The sequence below is a fragment of the Capsaspora owczarzaki genome (assembly GCF_000151315.2).
Source record: "Capsaspora owczarzaki ATCC 30864 unplaced genomic scaffold supercont2.3, whole genome shotgun sequence".
Taxonomy (NCBI): Eukaryota; class Filasterea; order Ministeriida; family Capsasporidae; genus Capsaspora; species Capsaspora owczarzaki.
In genome coordinates this window covers 700040-720554 of record NW_011887294.1, presented here as the reverse complement: position 1 = coordinate 720554, position 20515 = coordinate 700040, and the positions used below count along the sequence as shown (strand labels likewise).

Below are 20515 nucleotides of genomic sequence, written 5' to 3'. Positions count from 1 at the left end.
TTTGCACTTTGTTTCTTAATTTCTTCTTTATTTCTTTGTTTCTTAGTTCGATATTTTTTGTTTTCAGCCGCTTCGTTTGTTTCCCCCAGTCTTTTGCTCATGGCTGAAGACGTTTTCGAAGTCGACTCGATTCTCGCCAAGCGTGTGCGGAATGGCCAGACAGAGTTTCTCGTTCGCTGGCAAGGTGCGTGCATCGCTGCATTGTCCAGTCCCTCTGCTCCTGGCCAACCTCCCTGCCTCAGCCCAGGCCTCCCTACCACTCATGTTCCACTCCGTGTGTTGATGCGTCGGTGGGCGGACGGACGGTTGCGCTGATCCGGGGCACACTGCCTTCGAACTTTGGCGCGCTTTTTTTTTTTTTTTTCTCCTGGTTTTTTTTTTTTTTTTTTTTTTTTTTGGCGCGAAACTCGCTTGACAATCAACTTCTGACACTGTGGACCTCTGACCCTACTTTGCGTGCCTGCTGTGACAGGATTCTCAAAGTCAGCAGACACCTGGGAGCCGCCCGAGAACATCCTCGATCCGCAACTGATCGCGTTGTTCGAAGAGTCCTCGCTCAAGTCAACACCAGCGGCGCCACCTGGCAAAGTCAAGGCAGCCGCCAAGGCCGCTGGCAGCCATGTCAAGAGTCCTGCAGTAGGAACTAGACAGGTATCAGCTCCTGCTGGCACTCCTAGTCCTCGCTCGCGTCATCACGCGCACGGCGACGACGATGGCGCCGATGAGGGCGCCAACGACGAGGACGCTCGCTCCAAAGCCTCCGCCAGATCGCGGCAGAGGAGTAGATCGAGCGATGCACGTGTGAGGGCTGCTCCCAGTCCTCGATTTGTCACAGCGGACGAGAGCGAGGATTCAGAGCAATTCCAAGAAGAAGAGTCGTACGAGCAGCCTCGCTCGCGCCGAAAGCGCGGGTCGAGCAATGTCCGTGCCGCAGCCGTTTCCAACTCTCGGCATGCCATAGCGGAGAGCAAGGAATCGGAAGAGCTTGAGGACGAGCAACCTCGATCGCGCCAACAGCATCGAAAAGCATCGCAACCCCACCGCATCAGCAAGAGTCAGCACCGCCAGCAACAGCAACGAAAATCTGACCAGGCCGACTTCCTCTCATCCGATGATTCGGGTGATGCGCCAATACGCGCTGCGAGTGTTCGGCCCGGCAGCAATCTCAGCAGCGAAAACAACCGTAGCAAGCCTCGCAGAGCAGCGGCGGCGTCCTCGAAAGCCGCCCAATTGCCGGAATCGGACGACGATGGTAGTGAAGACATAAGCCTCGTCGAGGATGATCGTAACGAAGAAGATGCTATTGACGGCGCGAGCGAGGAAGACGGTACCATCGACGATGGGGAGGATTTGATGCAAGTGCCAGAGCACTTTGATCTCTCGTCGTCTCCGAAAGGCAAAACCAACAAGTCACCAAATCGCAAACCCACCACTGGCAGTAATCATTCCGCTGCTGCCGCCGCTGCCGCCGCCGCCGCCGCCGCGACATCGACAAAACCTGCCCGCTCGGTCGTAAAGCCCAAAGTCAAGCAACCCGCCAAGCGCAAGTCCCACAATATTGAACTCGACGAAGAGTTCTTCCTGAGCGCCAAACAACGCCAGCAGCGTGACAACGCCGGCGCCAGTCCTAGCAGCGAGAGCAGTGATCGTTCCGATTCCGAGGAGGAAACGACGGTCGACTCCGACCTCAACGAAAGTCTCTCGGCCGACGAACAAGTCGACCACGAGTATGGCCAACGCCGGTCAAGCACGCGCGGTGCTTCTTCCCGCCTGTCGGCGTCACGTCAACAACCGCAGCCCAAGCCGCTGCCAAAATCAGCACCAAAATCTGCGCCGCGACAACAATCAGCTTCTCGACAAGAGCAACAGCTAGACGACGACAGCTGGGACGAGGCTTCCTTGGACGAGACTGCTCAGCATGATCAGTCAGACTCGGAGGACGAAACGTACTCGATCAAGTCAAAGCCAAAATCAGCTGGCGGTCGTACAAGGAACGGCTCCACGACGTACTCGCTTCGCCAAACCAAATCTGCATCATCAAAAGACCAAGCCAAACAGGCTGCGGCAAACGTCAGTCGATGGAAACACCAGGATGTCTGTCATGTGTGCTCCTCTGGTGGGCCTGCCGAACTCATGCTCAAGTGCAATGGCTGCCCCTCGGTCTACCACACGTTCTGTTTCAAACCGGCCATCGACCCATCTCGCATTCCCGCCATGTGGTACTGCCCACGCTGCAATCCCCAATGCGCGATTTGCGATTTGTCACACAAGCCCCTCCCAGCGCCCGCCTCCACCAACGAAGCTGCCGTCATGGACGTTTCACCGCCAGACGCCTCAGACTCTGCAGACGCCGCCCTCCCTGCCCCCGAGCTTGCCCTCCCTGCCCCCAAACTTGCCCTCCCTGCCCCCGAGCTTGCCCTGCCGACAGCAACGGAGGCGCCACCTCAACCGTCTCTCAGCGACGAACCGATGCGGCGTTGCTATGCTTGTCAAGGCTGGTTCCACAAGACGTGCTTGCGTGCTGGCACGTCCGACCTCGGCCACTTGATCAACCCAACCACAGACCACCGCGACCGTGTCTACCCTCACCTCAATCGCCGATCGTTGACCTTGACGACGGTGCGCCAGTCGCGACTCGAGCCCTGGGAACGGCCGCGCATTCCGGGTCCGTTTACAGAGCGGGATTATGCGATTTGGGCGGACGTTGATGCATCCGATGACTCTGATTTTGTCGTGTCCGCGAAAGTCGACTCGACCATCATTTGGTTTTGCATCGACTGTTCGTTCTGGCCCAACTCGCTCGAATCTATTATCACGCACCGGTTTGTTCGACCTCCTCAACGTCATGAAACTGGCGTCGCGACTGATGATGATGCTGCTGCTGCTGCTGCTGCTGCTGCTGCTGCTGCTGTTGCCGCTGGTCTGTCGCAGCCCCACACGGATGTCATGCCGCTGGTTGGAACGGATGGCAAAGCCGCCACCGCTGCCTCTGCTGCTGAACCACCCTCAGCAACTGCTGCAACGTCAGCTTCTTCCTCCTCTGCGATGGAGAAGGGTGCTGTGGCGGGAACAACGTTCTCACGCAACCAGGCCCATCGATTGACACTGCAAACGGCGCGCCCTGACGTTGCCGAATTTCTCGTCAAGTGGAAGCACCTCAGTCACCGCCACGATGAATGGGTGCCAGGGTACTGGCTGATGCGCATGGACCCGGCTCGTATTCGCTACTATGTTCGCAAGTTTTCCCAGGTCATTGTGCCGCAAGACGAGTACCAGGCCGTGAGAAGAGATTGGCTGCAGGTGGACCGAATCATTCAGCGAGACCCTGACGACGGCGGCGGCGACGACGACGACGACAAAGACGATGTTGCGAGCATTGTCCAGGTCAAATGGGTCGGCCTGGCGGTCGAACAAGCGACGTGGGAAGAGGAGGCACACATTTTTGCCGATCCGCAAGGGCGTCAAGCTCTCGCTCGCTTTCGCGGCAAATCAAACCCCGTTGATTTTGTCAAGTTGAGCACCCCGGTTTGGCCCGAGCGGGAAAAGTACCGTCGCATGTTTCAGCCGGACGACAAGGGTCCCGAGTCCTTCCGTGCGTTGAAAGTCCAGCCGGACTTTTTGGTCGGGCAGTTGAAGGACTACCAACTCGATGGTGTCAATTGGATGCTGTTCAACCGCCGGCAGGGCCACCATTGCATTCTGGCCGACGAGATGGGCCTGGGCAAAACAGTGCAAGCCGCGGCATACATGGGCATTGTGCATGCCGTGACCCAAGAGTACCCATTTCTTGTGGTGGCGCCGCTCACAACCTGTAGCAACTGGGAGCGCGAACTTGCTACTTGGGTGCCCCATCTCACCACCATCATCTTCACCGGCAAAAACGTGTCTCGAACGCTCATGACCGAGACTGAGCTCAGATTCCCTGGGACGGGCAACGGAAGGCGAGGAGGCCGGGGCCCGCCAAAGTTTCACATCATGGTCACCTCGTACGAGACGGCGTTGCGAGAGCGCAGCCTGCTTCAGTCGTTCGAATGGATGTCACTGATTATTGACGAAGGTCATCGCGTCAAATCGGCCGACTCAAAGCTCTTTGCCACTCTTCTCTCGCTTCCAGTCAAACACCGAATCTTGCTCACAGGCACACCGCTGCAGAACAACATGGACGAGCTCGCCAACCTGCTCTTGTTCCTCGACAAGGAGCGCTTCGCTCAGCATTCCGAGTTTATCCGTCATCTGGACGACGTCTCAAAGGGCCTTCATCGTCCGATCATGGATCGCGGTTCCGCGCAACAGGATGACGCGGCGACGACGCCAAGAAACCGCTCTTCTCTGGGCAACAAGAAGAAGGCTGCATCTCCGCCAGTGGCCAACGAGGTTGTGGCAATAATACCAGATGAGTCGGAACCCGAGGCGATGGACGTCCGGCCAGATGGTGATGATGTTGTTGGTGGCACGGAGGATCATGCCCAGGCAATGGAGCTGGATGCGGAGGAGGCGTCAGAAGACCCAGCACACGCAAAACAGCAGCAGTCCACCGCTGTTTCGGCTGTCACCAGTGAAGAAGGCGCGGAAAGTCCCGTGGAGGCAATGGTGCTCGAGCAGGACGCGCCCACGTCTGTCACTACTATGGCTGGTGAAGCGGCCGTGCAGGATGCACCCGCTCCTGCTGTCGCAGAGCTCACCTCCACAGACACTGGCATGTTGTCGTCTCCGACGCAAGAAGCGGCCGGCGAAAACCCGACGCAGGCAGACAAAGTGATGCAGCTGCACGAGCTCATTCGCCCGCACATTTTGCGACGCTTAAAGAAGGATGTGCTGAAAATTCCGCCATGTGTGGAGGTCGTTGTGCCCTGTCGCATGTCCTCCTTGCAGCGCGAATTGTACAAGGCCCTCCTGTTTGAGAACGTCACCTACCTCGCCACACTCTCAAGCACAGGCAATAAACCCGGCCACAAGTCTGCCTTGAACAACGTGCTGATGGAGCTCCGCAAGATTCTCAATCATCCTTTCTGTCGCGACGGGATTGAACCCGAGTTTGCCACCGAAGAGGAGATGAACACTGCGCTCATTGAGGCGTCTGGCAAGCTGCTGCTTTTGCACATCATGCTTCCTCGTTTGCTCGCGGCTGGTCATCGTGTCTTGATATTTTCCACCTTCAAGATTGTGCTGGACGTGCTGCACGACTATCTCATTGCCAACGGCTACCCCGACTTTTGCCGTTTGGACGGTGACTCGCCGTCCGACACGCGTCAGCACCTCATTGACCGCTTCAATCGACGCGAAGAAGGACTCAACATTTTCATGCTCTCCACGCGTGCCGGTGGCCTGGGTATCAATCTGTACACTGCTGACACTGTCATTTTGTTTGACTCTGACTTCAACCCGCAAGCCGATCAACAGGCGATTGCGCGTGCACATCGTCATGGCCAAACCCACCCTGTCGTGGCCTACCGCTTTGTGACTGTCGGAACGGTTGAGGAGGCCATTTGGACCCGCTCGCAGTCGAAACTTTTCTTGGAGCACGTTGTCGTTGACTCGATGAGCAAGTCCATCAACTCGAACGACCTCGATCGGCTCTTGCGTTTCGGCGCCGAAGAGCTGTTCGCCGAGCCCGGCGATAACAACAACCGCAAGCCATCCAGCAAGAAGCTTGTTGCTGCCAAGTACGATCCACAGCTGCTGAACAACCTGCTCGATCGTGAAAAGATTGTTGCCGACCACGCCAAGGAAAATAATGACACCAACGAGGGCAACGCTGATCAGGCTGCCAGTGGCGACAATCCTTCCCAGCTGAGCCTTGGTCTTGTCTTCAAGACGGCGAAAGTTTGGACGGATGAAGATGCGGCTGATGCCAACATCAAGCCCATGGACGGCGCGTCTTCTACCGGTCCCGTGAGCGCTGAAATGTCAGTCAACCCGTCGCCTACCCCCGCCACCGTCGCGGCAGGCGCCAGCAGTGACGAAGGCAAAGCAGCAACAACAACAACAACAACAACAACAACAGCAACTTCCGGCCAAGCCTCCGAGTTCTGGGACCGTCTTATTCAAAACCGACAGCGTGAAGAGGACACATCCAAAGGTACTCTCGACATGTTTTCGTCAGATCTGACCTTGGAACAGCTCGAAGAGTATGGCAAAGGAAAGCGCCGGAGGAAGAATGTCGGTTACTATGGCGTTGCGACATCTGGTGCCGGCACTTCGGCCTCAACCAGCGAGGACCCCGGTAGTGCTCGAATTTCCGCCAAACGACCGATGGGTGCTGATGGACCTGACGCGTCGGAGAGTGTTGTTTCTCCTGTCGGCAAGAAGCTACGGCCAGACATTCTCGAGTTTATTTGTGAAGATGGTGGCGACACTAGTCCCGAGGGAGACTCTGATGACGATGACTTTGACCCTGCGCAAGAAGCAGTTGCCCAACAAGCCGACCCAATGACGCTTGAGGTCGCCGATGCCGATGAGCTTGACTCTGAGCAAGAAGTCGCCCAAGTCAACCTCGTGGTGAGTAGTGACGCCGCGGGCTGGTCGTCATATGCACCTGCTGCTGCTGCTGCACCTCCGTTGGTGAAGAAACGCCAAGTCGACCCAGTGGTGCATAGTAACCCCGCGGGCTGGTCGTCATTTGCACCTGCTGCTGCTGCTGCACCTCCGTTGGTGAAGAAGCGCAAGTCGCGAGCCAAGCAGAATGTCGCTGCGATCGCCGCACCTGCCAATCCCAAACTCAGCGCGGCTGCAGTCCAACCAGCCGCAACTCCCCTTCCACACATCGCGGCTGCTCCCAATGCCAACGCATCACCAGCCTTTCAAAACGCATCACCAGCCTCTCAAATCGGCTCCCGTGCACGCGCCCCAACCCAAAAGCAGCAGCAGCAGCAACTGCCGATGGAGCATCAGCAAGTACTTCGTCTTGCAAGTACGTTGAACCCATCAGCATACCTTCACCCCGTCGGACATCAGCTGCTTTACAACTGTCGTTCGCTCGTGGCGCAAGATCCCTCAAATGGCACTGCGCTATTGACGTCTGTCGGCGCGCAGTTTGCTCGAGTTGTCCGAGAGTGGAGCGAGAACAATCTGTCAATGCTGGGCATGCCCTTGCCCTACTACATTGAGTTGCAAAAGCGGTTGTTCGCCCGCGTTGCAGTCACATTGTTTGGGCAGAATCCGACCGGTCCCGCAAGGCCGCAGGATGGCTCGATGGCGAGCGTGTCGCGACCTGCATCCGCACCGCTGCTCGCACCATCACCGCAACCTCAGCCAGTCGCAGCACCGCCGAGGGATGTCCTCCATGGGCTACACTCGTCGTCAGCACCACCGCCTCAACTCGATTCGTCCGAGCCTGCTCTCGTGGTCTCGCTTGTCCCCACTTGGTCAGCCCCCGACCCAGCAGCGGTGCTGCGTGCGCTCAACGAAAAGCCCGAAGCCCACGAGCTGCCGTTGGAGTTGATCTAACACCGTGCGCCGTTTTTTTTTTTCTTTTTTTTTTCCGCTTGGTCGCTTTGACTTTTGCTTTTCAAAATCTTTTCTCCTTTGTAGTTTTATGAACGCTTTTGCTCTTTGATTGATCTTGGAGCTAGCTGTATCGTTACGTTAACGCAATAATAATTCGACTTGACACCTTCTACATCAAACTGCCAAAAGCCTGCTGTTGTAGTGTTCATGGAGTCATCTCTTGGGAAGCCCGCAACCGTGATAATGTCCGCTTTGGTCGAGTCGTTGTCGGAATTGGAGGATCCAACGCCCTATCACTGGATGTTGCTCGGCGTGTTCGGCGGCGAGGGGAATGATTGCTACTATTGAAGAAGCAATGCACAAAAAAAGTCAGCACGAAAAGCAGCGGATTGCGGTCCGTTTGTCGAGGAGAGAAGGAATCTACCTGTCACTAAAAGCGGGTGAGGAGCGCTCGGAGGGAGATGCCGCAGCAGCTAGAGCAGTCGTCGCGACAGCAGCAGTTGCTTCTGCCACACTTGCGGCCTGAGTTAAAATAACGTCGTCATCGTCCAAAAACTGGAACTCGTCTTGATCATCCACGACCATTGCCGGCGCTGGGGCCGCCTCTGGACTTTCAGCGGCGTACACGGCCTCGTCCGCTGCGTTGGTACTGTGCATGACTGGTGCAGTGGAGCTGGTCGACTCGGTCGACGAGTGAAATCGCTTTCGCATCCCTGTCGAGTCGTCGTCGTCGTCAATCTCGGGAGCGGGATTTTCCTCCGAATCGGCCGTTGATGTTGCCTGAAGCTTCCGCTTCTGCTGTCGAACTTGCTGAATAAGTGCCGCAAATTGAGAAGCGTGTTGCTGAACTGCAATTGGTTTTTTGTGTTTGTTTTTTCACAAAGCAAAATCGGCTTGCGAAGTGAGCGTGATATCAAAAAAAAAAAAAAAAAAAAAAAAAAAAAGCTCGACGCACGCACGACGAAACAAAGATGAGTAGTGTGTCTATACCGTATCCACGATTTTGCTCCACGACTGGAGTGCTATTGTTCGCGGCAGAGGCAGCAGCTGCGGCGGCGGCTTGTTCAGCAGCTTGCGTAGCATCCAAAAATATTGCGCCGGGCGTGGTTGGAGTGGTACTTGCATCAGTAGTAGGAGTGGACGAGCGCGAAAGATCGCTCAGAGGAGCGAGCAGCTTGCGCTGCTGATGGAGTCGACTAAGCGTCTCAAGTTTTTCCTTCTCCTTGTCGCGCTCTAGTAATTGCGCTCGATCACGCTCTCGCTCCTTGCCAGCGTGCTTTTCCTCTTTTTCCACCTGCTGCAGAATCCAAGACATGGGCTTGGGATGCAATGCGTCGCACTGAGCATTGTACTGCAGCACGAATTCCTTGTGTCGCCAAATCAACAGCTGCAACCAAACCAAGGCCAGGAATGAGTGGCCAAAAGCGCAAGCAAAGCAGCCGCCGGACGATGCGACAAACAGCCAAGACAGGCAGGATCTTCTTACCGAACGATCGCCAGTCGAAGAAAGACCGTGATCCTTCAGAGCTTTCCGGAGATTTTTCTCAGTCATCACATTATAAACAGGCTTTGCGAGCGGTTGACGGCGCTCAGAAGAGGGTGAAACGGAGGATGCGCGAGTGGTGGGTGGCTGTACTTCGGGTGGCGAAGGAGTCCCGGCGTTGTTGCTGCCGAAAACTCTGCCAAGAACAACACAGAACAACGGAAAATAGGGGGCGAAAATCAATGGGAGGGACAAGAATCAAAACCACCAATGCCTCCACACCCTCGACGATACCATACCTGCGTGGATTTGACGCCTCCAAACCATTGAGACAAGCATCAAGATGTACGTTGATGGTCGCACCAGCCACGAGTTGCGAACAAACAGGGCACGCAACTGCATCTTTGGCCGGAACCGTCGGTGCAGCGTTTTGGTTGCGAGCTTGAAAGTATGTCGACGTTGTTGTTGTTGTTGGTGTTGTGGTTGTGATAGTCCTCTGGGCTGCAGACCGAGAAGGCATGTAGTCTGCGTCGTCGAAATCTGACGGAGGGCTTCGCGACGCTCCGGTGCTGGGAGCAAATGTACCCGTGGCAGCAGCAGAAGCAGCAATACTTCCAAGAGACGCCGCATTCGCTGACGACGCTGCTGCTGCTGTACCGTGAGCGGTGGACCGAAGGACGAACGAAGAAGCGGGTTGAGTGTTAACAGTTTGAGATGGTCGGCGATGATGGTCTGCCGATCCTGTGACGATCGGAGGTGCTACTCCGGGGCTTCCACTACTTGGTATAGCTTGTGCGCCTGTCGTCATCGCCATCGTCGTATTGGATGATCGTTGCAGCTCAAGCAACCGAGGTCTGCCAAACAAAGCCAAAAAAAAAATTAAACAAAAAGGGGTTGAATGTTCGAGAATGCTGAAGCTCCCACGCAGTACTTTTTTCCATACCTAGCATGTACGAATGCAGCTACGAGGTCGTCTAACAATCGATTGTTCTTGAGGTCGAGCGAGGATGTCGCCTGTTCAAAGCAAAAGGGGATGATTGAGATGTGTGTCGGCCTTTCTCTTTTCTTCCACCGGCTTTCATTTCGTGGTGATCGAATTGGAACAAGTAACACGATGTAAATCGTCAGAACGACGTCGCTGGACTGAAAGCCCGGGGGGGGGGGAAACGCGCGGGATTGCATGAAATGGCGGGAAAAGGTTTGCTGCAGCTGCATTGAGATTGAGGATGATTGAGAGGCCAAGATGGGATGGGATGGAAGAAAGCGCGTACCTTGAGACAAGAAGGACAGCGACCGTCAGCCTCAACGTGCCGACGGACACACAACGAGCAGACTGGGGGAAAACAGCCGAGAAAAAGAAAGGAATGAATGAAACAGTATCGAACACGAAATAGCAAAATGCAAGTCGGGTCAGTAAGCAGAACAGTAGCCAGAAGTCGATTTAAACAAAAAAACACACACTTTTGCCTCATCTCTACCCCCCCCCCATCTCTCCTCGGATTTAAAATCACCCAACCGTCGTGTGTCGACTGACATGTATGGGAACAGTGCGTCACCATCATGGCCGTGTTGAAAAACTCGAGACAGACCGCGCATCGCATCAGCGCGTCGAGATTGCGCAGCTCTGTCATTGTCCAGTCTGTCGCATCGTCCGGGCCATTGCCGCTACTGGCAGCTGCTACAAATCCAGACAGCGACAGTGGTGGTGGAGGTCCGTCGGCAGCACCGGAGGCGGCGTGGGAGAACGGCGAGCGACCAAACTCCATTTCCCGCCACAAAGAAAGTGCTCAGAATTGAATGTGAACTGCCCTGCCAAACTGATTTTGGAATTGGGAATTGGAGGGAAAGGGGCGCATAGATTGGAACAAGAAAGCGTGTAATAAATAAACATGGTACTGAAAAAAGATGGATGGGTGGGGTGGCGTGGGAGGAGGGGGAAAGGCCCATTGTGAAATCACGCAAACACACACACAGGCGGTCGCCTGTTTTCAGGGCTTGTGTCGACCGTCCGACGACCGGTTGCTGTGCGAGCCACTAATGTGAGCGCCAATCTGAGCACCCAGCCCGGTTTCCCAGAAGGAGGGCGCTTGCGTTGTCGGGGAGGCCGAGTCGTTGTGCTTGAGAAAGTCGGCAACAGCAGAATCGCTGCCCGCTCGAAGTTTGAGCACAAGCAGGCACATGCGGCAAATGGGATCGGTGCGCGGTGCTTGCTGGTACACCTGCATGACAGCGATGGACGGTTTGCGAGCAAGATCCAACGCTTGAGTCAGCGTCACGAACGCGGGTGTCTCCAGCTGAGCCAAAGTAAGGCGTTGGTTGTCTTCAGATGCAAACACTGGTTTCACAATCTGCAGCAGAGAGATAGAGGGGGGGAGAGAGGGAGAGAGAGAAAACAAGAAAAAGTCAGCAAACGTGCCAGCAGCAAACCCTTCACCCCCCCCCAAACAATTCGCTTCACGCTCTGCTCGACTTACTGCAACCAGTGATCTCAAAAGCATCACTTGGACGAGGGGAAGCTGTTGATTGGACAGGTTGCCGGAGGGTGCCACGCCCAGAACGGCGAGGCAGGTCGTGACAAAGCGGCTCCAAAGCCGCTCGAGAACCTCGATAAAGACTTTGTGGAAGAGGTGCTCGTGGTGCTGTGCGAGACTCGTGCGCAGATAGTCGGCAACGGGGCTGAGAATGGCATGGAACTCTGACTCGTCCACCTCCTCCCCGGGTTCCATGATGCCAATGCTAAAGTAGTCACGGTCCTTTTCCTTGCCACCAACAAGCTTTTTCGCAAACTTGGAGAGCATCGAGGTGGCAGTGCCGCCCGACTTTGAGACGGCGGCAACGACGATGGCAGCGGCTTTGGTCGGAACGTGCGTCAGAACGCTGGGAAGGCTCGAGTGGCTTGATGCATTTGTGGCTGACACAGGAGCCGGAGGTGCCGGCGTCGCGGATGAAGCGGACAAGGGAGGCGGAGGAGCAACCAGAGTCGATGTCGCAACGAGACTCTCCCGAATCGCTTGGCGCTCTGGGATGGTGCTAGTTGCAACTGTCAGCATCAGCCAGATAGAATCGTGAATCTGGAGAGCACGAGCAATCCGCATCGGACCCCGGTGGAAGAAGGATTTGAGAGTGAGCAACATTGAAATATAAACCCCCCGGCTTCAACGTTTGGTTTTCGCCATGCAACAAGGCTCACCTCGCCAGCTACCATCTCAACCATTGCTTGCATGTTGCGATCCAACGCAGTGACACCCTCCTTGAACATCTCATGAACGGGAAGCTCGTCGACGATGGCGCTGTGAATCCCAAGCGCGACCATGGGTGCGCTGGGAGTCGGGAGGATGGATGAGACAAAGCGCTGGAGGTGCGAACGAGATGCCTCAATGTTGTCCAGGCAAACGCAAACCTAGAAGCAGCAATCAAAAAAAGTCAGGCACGCAAAAAAACACACTCGTTGCGACAAAAAACAACAAAGCGCTCCAACAACAACGTATTACCTCGCGCTGTGTTTGGAACCGCTTCGCGGCATCTGGCTTGCTCTGCTTGTGATGGTGGCCTTGAATCCACTGGCCAAGCATGACATTGATGTCGAGAATGTGGTCTGGCTTGCGTGCCAGTCGTTTTGCGACAGTGCGGCGAAGGGCTGCACTGTACAAGTCGAGGACACGACAAATGCACTATAGACAACATAAACCATGCCAGACAAATGATCAAGTGAAAAATGTGAACAGGATGACGACGACTCGACAAACCTCGGCAAAACCCCACCCCCTTAAAAAAAAACAAAAAAGAGAGAGAGAGAGAGAGGAAAACTCTCGATCGTCGCTGCTCCTCACCACTGCAAATCGGGCGACAAAGATCACAAACATGTGATGATCGACCCAATCCAGACGAACGAGAAACCCAGCGTTCTGCTGAATGTTGTCAAAAATGTCGCTGACGGACGTGGACTGCAGCTCGGTACGAGAACGATGCAACAGCTGGTCGCAAGAAGAACAAGTACCAAGATCAAAGCACGACATGCAAGACGCGCGCGGGGATGTGAGTAAACGGCCAAACAAAACGAGCGAATGTCATCCATCAGGCACCAACACTTTCAAAAATTACCTGATCCGACTCGAGCACGGAATCAGCCCACGACAGCATCTTGTCGCCCTTCTGCTCAATCCATCGGAACACGAAGGGAATAAACCACTCTGAAAGCAGCATGCGCTCATCCAGCAGCGTCTCAATGGTCGAGTTTCGGAGCATGGCAGTCATTTGTCGTCGCATGTCGCGCAGGGCAAAGTACAGATCAAACATGCCGGAGGAAGACTCGACTGGCATCGACATGAAGAACACATCCAATTCCGCGGTGAACCGGATCAGGTAGAGATGTGCGGCAATTGCCGCCACATCAATCCCATAGATTTCCGGCACAAAGGCAAGGTCGCGGCGCACCGCCTCGACAATCCGCTCGCACAGTGCAACGAGCTTGACAACAAGCACATGCGCAGTCTTTTTGACAGTGCTGGACAGAGAGTCATTCGGCGCGGCCATCGCAGACATGACAACATAGTTGTCCGCAGCACCACGTTCAATGCACGTTGTGAGCAAGCTCAGCAGGTCCGCCGATGACTCGGTGGTGCCAAACAAGCGCTGCTGCGTCATGAGGTGCTGTGGCATTGGGCGCATTCCCAGAGGAGAAGGAGACGGGGCAGGCGACTGCGATGCAGCATCGTCGAGTGGCGGTGCATTGCCAGAGCTGCCAGATCGAGCCAACGGGCTGCCAGCGGCTTGCTGCTTCTTGGATGTGCTTGAAGAGGGTGACTTGACGCGTGAAAAGTAGGGAGAGTAAGACAATCCGCCTGCCACTTCGGTCGCGCCCGCGTTGAACATGCGGAAGGACTGCTCCTGGGCAATATTTTGCTGTTTCATGAGGTTGAGGTGATGCTCAAACGGATTGGCGTGCCGAAGACGGTAGAATGAGGAAGACAGCACAAAGGTCAGACAGTTGATGGTTCGAGAGAAGGCGCAAGTGGCAATCTCTTCGGTCGGGAAAATGTACTTGTACTTTGTAATCTGGTCAACCAAGCGCTCCACGAGCTGGTCGAGCGTATTCAAAAACTGCTCTTGCTCGCCAGGTGTAAGCGGATTCACGGCAGCGGACTGCTTGCGAACTTCCGGGAATGTCAGCCTTGTCGGGTTGGTCTGAGCAACCAGCTTGGGCTGGGTGAGTGGCGAGACTTTCACAGGAAGGTCGCACTCGTAACCGGCGTCGCGCAAAATGTCCTCCACGATCCGCTGCAGCACAATCGTATCCACGGATCCGCAACGGTCGTGCTCGCCAAGGAGGGCATCCAAGAGCGCCAATCGCCGCGCTGTGATGCCAATTCCATATCGAGCACCAAATTCCTCCAAGAGGCAGAGCGAGTGGATGGAAAACGGACCTGGGAAGTGACCAAACATTTGGCGCACGTTGGCCACAGACGCCACAAGATCGTCAGTGTCGGGAAGCGTTGGGGTGGTCGCCTGCTCCAGGGCAGCCACCGTGCTGGCTCGGCGACCCGAGGGGTTTGTCGGCGGCTTGAGACTGCCCGTCGAGCCGGATGGAGCGGTGGACAAGGATGCCCGATGCGACGACGAGCTTCCCGCCGGCGCTTCCACTGACAGCTGGCGCTCGACCGCCTTGGAGCGAGCTTTCAATGGCAAAGTCAAAGGGTTGTGCGTTGGGCCACCGAAAATGTCGGGTGTGGATGGGCCGCCGCCACCGCCGCCGCCAAAGGACAGGGAACCGCTCGAATCTGAGAGAGTTGGTGTCGTTTCAATTATGCCAAAGGACGCGTGGCGTTGATGGCCCAGAGTGGGTGGTTGAGATGACGGTGGTGGCGTTGAACGCCCGCTCAAGGGAGCTGAAGCCGGTCCTGGCAAGAGCTCTTGCGAGTACGATCGGCCTTGCTGGCGCAAAAGCGCAAGCGACTCGGCCTGCTCGACACTCAGCACGGCAGTGTCATGAAGCTCTGCTTCTCGGACTCGCTGTTCAAGCTCAGACTCGACCATGCGCGACGCGAGTTGCTGGAACATGGATGCATACGGCGGAAGCGGAATGGATGCCACGGGTGACGCCACAGGCGGCAGGGTGATGGTCTGTGCGGCGAACGGATGCGATGCATCGTACCAGCTGCCACTCGCCGTAATCCAGTTGACCTTGGATGCGTCGTCGGTGGCTGCCGCCTGACCGGCTGTTTCAGCTCGAGCCGATGGAGCCGATGGAGCCGTTGGTGCGGCTGGTGTTGTCGGCTGGATGGGACTCGCCACATGAGCGGCCACAACGCAGGCCGACGGGGTGACCAGCGGCTCGCGCGTAAACCGGATGCTGAGGCGGGCGAGCCCGGCGACCGCCTGAGTCGCAAACCCTGTCGAGGTTGCTTCCAAATCTCCCAGATCTGGTCGCGTGGCTGCGAACTGGGAGCTTGAAGAAGCAGTGAGAGGGTTGCTCGAGGTCGCCGTGCGCAAAGCCGAGCTCGCAGATGCGGCTGCGTCGATGCGAAACCAGCCGACGACAACACCGGACTGGCTGCGAGGCTGCTGGAAAACCGGGTGCGTCAAGTCGATCGAAACACGCCCCAGCATGTCGTCCTTGTCGAGAACGTGGCGATGCCATGGATCGAATGGGCGGGTCAAGAGACTCGAGTCGCTCAAAACATCGTCGTTCCACAGATCGATGGCAACCGTTCGCACGGGAAACGGAGCGTCAATCACATAATCTCCGCCAGCGAAATGAGGGACAATACCGCCGCTGGTGAGAGCGTTGCTGTCATCGTCACGAGCAATGGCCGGCAGCACCGCGTCGGGAGCAGGACGCTGCACTTTTCGGCGGGCGAGGTTGAGCTTGTCCTCGCCCTGCGCATGGTCGCGAACAAGATCGAGAACATGCACAGTCAGGGTACCGGTAAACCACGAGTGGTCGGGGGCGCCGGGGCACCACAACGACGAGACGAGCTGCGCACCAAGACCCCGACGCAGACGCTGCAAGTGGTCGATCTGCTGCAAGATGCAAGTGGCTCGCTTCAACTCGCGGCGCTTCCACGCATTGTACGCAGCATTTGAGGCGTACATTGACGGGAGATGGTTTGGATGCATGTCGCGCACAATCAAGCTCAAATGATGCCGCACGTCGGCAGTCACCGCATGCGTGGCGAGAGATGCAGTCTGCTCCACGCGGGCAACAAAGTCCTGCTGGCCCTTGGCCGCGTCGAAGGCGTAGTTGAGCCGCCGAAGCAGGCTCTCGCGGGAGAAGACGACGACGCTGTGCAGGGGTGTAGAAGAAGGAGAAAAGGACGAAGAAGAAGAAGACGAAGAAGGTGGCAAATTTGGCAGTGCGGTGGCCGCTGAAGGTAGAGGGGACTCGACAAGTTTTCCGTTAACTCGAGCATCATCTGCGGTGGTGAAGGGTGCTGCGGAAAGCTCGTGCGCGATAGAGCTGGACCGGGAGGGAAGTGAGAAGGCTCGCCGCCGACGCATTCCAAAGGCGAGCGACTGCTCTAAAGTCGAATGCGACAATAGTGGTGGCGTTTGAGTGGTTAGGCTGTCGGGACCTGGGCTACATGTTGGGTGGAGGAGGGACTTGTAATGCTGCTGCAGCACGACCTCGCAGACGGCTTCAAAGCGGTGCACGTGGACAAGAACGCTGGCCGGGTTTTGTCGCAACGACAGAACTAGTCGCGCTCTGAAAATCCGCCGAAGCATCACAATACATGAGGTGTTGCTGCGGCACAAGGCGAGCTCGGAGTGCTGCGAAATCTTGTCAATAATCTGTTTGCATTTCGACAGCGCCGCGTTAAATGCGAGGAGCGATTCGCGACTCAGCACATCAACGCGCCGTGTGTGAATGGCCGAAGCCAAGTTCTCCGATGGCACCGGTTGAGAAGAAGAAGAAGAAGAGGAGGAGCTGGTCGCTGCTGCTGATGTCAACCCGCTCTTTGATGCACTGCCATGTGGTCGGACGCTCGCATTGTTGCTGTTCAAGCTACCATCAAGCGCGGAAGCCAGCGAGCTTGACGCCTGCGAGGAAGGTGCAGCGAGCTGGTGCAAATCGACAGCGGATTGCAACAGCTGCAAGGTGGCACTGATTTCGGCAGCAAAGGCGTTGCGCAATGCCACCAGAAACTGCACTCGTTCGCGCATGTCAAACGAGATATGAATCTCGTGATGTGCTCGACTAGTAAGTGCATCCCAAAGCAGCGGGCCGAACGTGGTCGCACTGTATCGCAAGACATCGGTCTCTGTGTGGGCAGAGTGTTTGGATGCTGCGGCTGCTGTTGCTGCCGGTGAGACTGCTGCAGCAGACCGCCATGGAGATGCAAGAAGTGTCTCGTAGGTGGATCGGACGGCTAGAGCGTACAGGGTCAAGGTGTTCCCTTGAAGCGATGTCTTGACGGTGGTGTTGAGCTCTGTAGCCAGTGAACTTAGCCGGGCATAGGACAGCGCAAAGTCTGCATCATCTTCGTCGTCATCCGCCTACCAACAGAGTCAACCATAAATGCAGTCGGTGTGTGGTGGACGAGCGCATTTCGAGGTTGGTGAGATTGAACGTTTCGAGCTGTGTCTCTAGTCCGTGATGCAATGCAGCGCAGCCCAAGAAAGCGTTCCATTGACACTTACGTCGGTGCTAAACAGCAGGAAGGACTGGAGCTCGTCGCCTTGGCTCGCAAACGCGCTGGCCATGGTGGTCGTCGCTGGTGGTTGATTCGCCGATCCGCTACGTCCCAGCGCACTGATGGTGTTTGTTTCGTTTTTTGTGTTCACAATCCCCCAAGCAAAAAGCGGGCGCAAAATTCAAAGCAAGAGAGCAGTAAACACAGAGGTGTGGATTGGAGAGTGAGCATCATTGGCACTGTGGGTGAAGCGAGCACTAACTTCGGCGATTGAGAATTCATAAATTCAAAAATAATAATAATAATAATAATAGTAAAAATAATAAAAAATAATAAAGAATTCTGGTTTTCCGCCATGTCTCTATGATTGTGTTACTTTGACGATGGGCATGGATGCCACGAGCGATTTGGATCGACACGACAGAGGATGAAGCTTTTTGGCATTAGTCGTGGTGGAGTGGTGGAGTGGTGGAGTGGTGGAGGGAAACGACCACAAAATACAATAAAAAGAAAGCAAACGGTTGAAAAAAAAAAAGTTACCTGCCGCTGTTGCTGCTGCTGTTGCTGTTGCTGCTGTTGCCGTTGACGTCGAGCTCTGTGAGGCTGATGGTGGTTGAGATGGACGACTGGTTGCGGCGATGGTGCGGTCGGAATGGCGTGGCTGGCTGTAATGGCTGCAATGGAAGAGCAGTGGTGGCAGCGGCGGCCGATTCACCGACTGCTGGTCCTGCTGCAGGAGCAGACGACATTGCTGAATGCTCTTCCACACACTGAATAACGACTGGGGCATTCATCAATTTACAATTTACAATGCAATAGAGACGGGAATATCAAAACCGGTATCCCGACCCCAATCCATAGACATCCACTGGAGAGAGCTCGTTTCAATGCAAAGCCAAGTCCCTCTTACCTGACTCCCTCCACCTCAATCATATAACGACACTATTTTGTCATTACCATCATTTTTATCTTGCTTTCGTCTTGCTTTCGTCTGAGCATTGTTCACATCTCAGTCCCTTTGTGTCGCCTTACTGAATGCTCGCCTCGACGCTTTGCCATCGCCTCGTTTCAGCTGCTGCTCCTGCACGTGGCGCAGTGCTGCCGGTCGCACGCATGACCTCGCTCGCCACACCCGCATCATCAGCATCAGCATCATCAGAATCCGCCGACGCTGCAGCGCCAAAGGGTAAACAGCCACGAAGCAACCGCCACAAAGAGAGAGAGAGAAGAGAGAGAGAGAAGAGAAGCGAGCATGCTGCCAATACACTCTCGCTCCATCTTCCTCACTCCTCACTCCTCACTCCTCCTCACTCCTCCTCTTTGGTGTGCCTTCGTCCGTCCGTCTGTGTGTGTGTGTGTGTGTGTGTGTGTGGGGACGGAACAAAACACATGCTGCCCTTTGTCGTTGTCGCTGGAACCCACATCCGAGAGATCTCGCCTTCTCTGCGCTCCGTCTCTGCCAGTTTCTATCTCGCTCTGACTCGCTCCTCGCCTTCCCCTCATTCATTTGCATTGCTCGATCTTGTCTTGCTCGTTGGCAAAGAAGAGCAACCCAATCACACTCACTCACTGTCATCCTTTCTGTGCTCTTTCTTGTTTTTTTTTTTTTTCCTTTCGTCTTCTTGCCTTCCTTCCTGCTTGCCTAGGCGTCCATGCGTTCCACCAACGCGCACCGATCGACCACTCACAAGAGAACGAACACAAGCGAGTGGCGGCGATCGCACGCGGACAGCCCATCCATGCAGAGATTGCCGCGCTCGCTGGCAGGCTCAACCTCAAGGCCGATGGTGCACAGACCCTCGCTGCGCTCAAGCGTGCTCTCATGTCCAACGACAAGTGGCAAAGCCCGTCTCAGCGCATGTCGGCGCTTGGTAGGTCTCAATGCACGCGGGGGGGGGGCTCTGCGCCCGAGCGAGTCGATCGAAACCCGCGCACACGCTGAGTGCTCACTGCTGTCGTTGCTCCCTCTCTTGGTCGACACTCGCACAGGCCAAGGATACTTCCATGCCCTGTTTGCCGAGCATGTCTTTCAACGATTTCCCCGCTTGCCAGGACCGGCTCTCCAGTCCATCACTGAGAGTGTAATGGATGCCCCGAGCATCTCGCAGTACGCCCGTGCCTTCGGTCTGCACCAATTTGCTCAGGTGAGTGTTGCACGCAATGTTGATAGTGTTCTCTGTGGCAATCAAGGCGAGCAGGGGCACAAGCTCTGGCACTGCAATTTTGGTCAATTTCCACGTTGGATTGACTTTGTTTGTCTCTTTCCTTGGCAGTCCGACCTGCTGCTCCGCTCCTCCTTCTTTGCAGTCATTGCCGCGATTGTCGAAGTGAAGGTAACCAACTACAGCATGTCATCAAGTTTGCGTATTGCTCCCAAAATCCAACAGACAGTTCAACTGACGTTTGCTCCATTCTTGACATCTTTTTTCAAACATTTGGCAAATCAGGGCATTGCTGGCGTTCGACAGATTGTCGACGATGTCGCCCAAAAGGAGTTTGCCGCCGCACGACCCGCCGATAGTATATTGATTACCAACCCTCAACGCCTCCTCCAGTCGTGCCTGGAGGATGCCAACCAGGAACCTCTGACATTCAAGCTACACAAGGAGGCTGGTCGCACCACTGCCACACCCACGTTCGTTGTTGGCGCCTACTCTGGCTCGCAACTTCTTGCTGAAGGCACTGCTGCGTCCATGTCGAAGGCCAAGCGTGAAGCCTCCCGTAACTCGCTCACAAAGCACTATGCCGAGCAAAGCCAGGCGTTTGTGCAGTACATTCAATCTGCAACGGATGTGGAAGTCGCCGATGCACCTCAACAAGGCGAGCGACCAACCTGGTGATGTCGCAACGTCCATCTTTCATCCTGCGCTTCTTCACCTCTCTGCAGTCCCTGTACAACGGCCAACTGCTCGTCTTGAAAGAACGAAATACAGAATGTGTGCTTGACTGTTCGCTG

The 20515-nt window shown here is 55.7% G+C and overlaps 4 protein-coding genes across 4 annotated transcripts; 2 read left to right on the top strand and 2 right to left on the bottom strand.

Moving 5' to 3' along the window:
* Positions 1 to 99: 99 nt before the first annotated feature.
* On the top strand, positions 100 to 7477 carry CAOG_02220 (SNF2 family DNA-dependent ATPase; the record flags this gene model as incomplete). The annotated part of the gene is made up of 2 exons (XM_004348920.2): positions 100 to 184; positions 473 to 7477. 2 exons carry the CDS (start codon positions 100 to 102, stop codon positions 7444 to 7446), a joined length of 7059 nt encoding a protein of 2352 aa, XP_004348970.2. The 3' UTR covers positions 7447 to 7477.
* A 49-nt stretch (positions 7478 to 7526) lies between these two features.
* CAOG_02219 (hypothetical protein) lies at positions 7527 to 10729 on the bottom strand. Its single transcript, XM_004348919.2, has 8 exons — positions 10464 to 10729; positions 10201 to 10262; positions 9873 to 9943; positions 9229 to 9783; positions 8933 to 9125; positions 8437 to 8833; positions 7871 to 8294; positions 7527 to 7787 (listed from the first exon to the last, which is right to left on the bottom strand). Exons 1-8 carry the CDS (start codon positions 10693 to 10695, stop codon positions 7652 to 7654), a joined length of 2070 nt encoding a protein of 689 aa, XP_004348969.2. The 5' UTR covers positions 10696 to 10729; the 3' UTR covers positions 7527 to 7651.
* A 41-nt stretch (positions 10730 to 10770) lies between these two features.
* Positions 10771 to 18308, bottom strand: CAOG_02218 (hypothetical protein; the record flags this gene model as incomplete). The annotated part of the gene is made up of 8 exons (XM_004348918.2): positions 10771 to 11277; positions 11404 to 12000; positions 12120 to 12329; positions 12421 to 12600; positions 12760 to 12903; positions 13031 to 17422; positions 17567 to 17678; positions 18100 to 18308. The coding sequence occupies 8 exons, from the start codon at positions 18306 to 18308 to the stop codon at positions 10918 to 10920; spliced, it is 6204 nt and encodes a 2067-aa protein (XP_004348968.2). The 3' UTR covers positions 10771 to 10917.
* Positions 18309 to 18594: 286 nt separating this feature from the next.
* CAOG_02217 (hypothetical protein) lies at positions 18595 to 20399 on the top strand (the record flags this gene model as incomplete). Its single annotated transcript, XM_004348917.2, has 5 exons — positions 18595 to 18730; positions 19206 to 19430; positions 19549 to 19703; positions 19833 to 19892; positions 20007 to 20399. The coding sequence occupies 5 exons, from the start codon at positions 18595 to 18597 to the stop codon at positions 20397 to 20399; spliced, it is 969 nt and encodes a 322-aa protein (XP_004348967.2).
* Between the last annotated feature and the right edge of the window lie 116 nt (positions 20400 to 20515).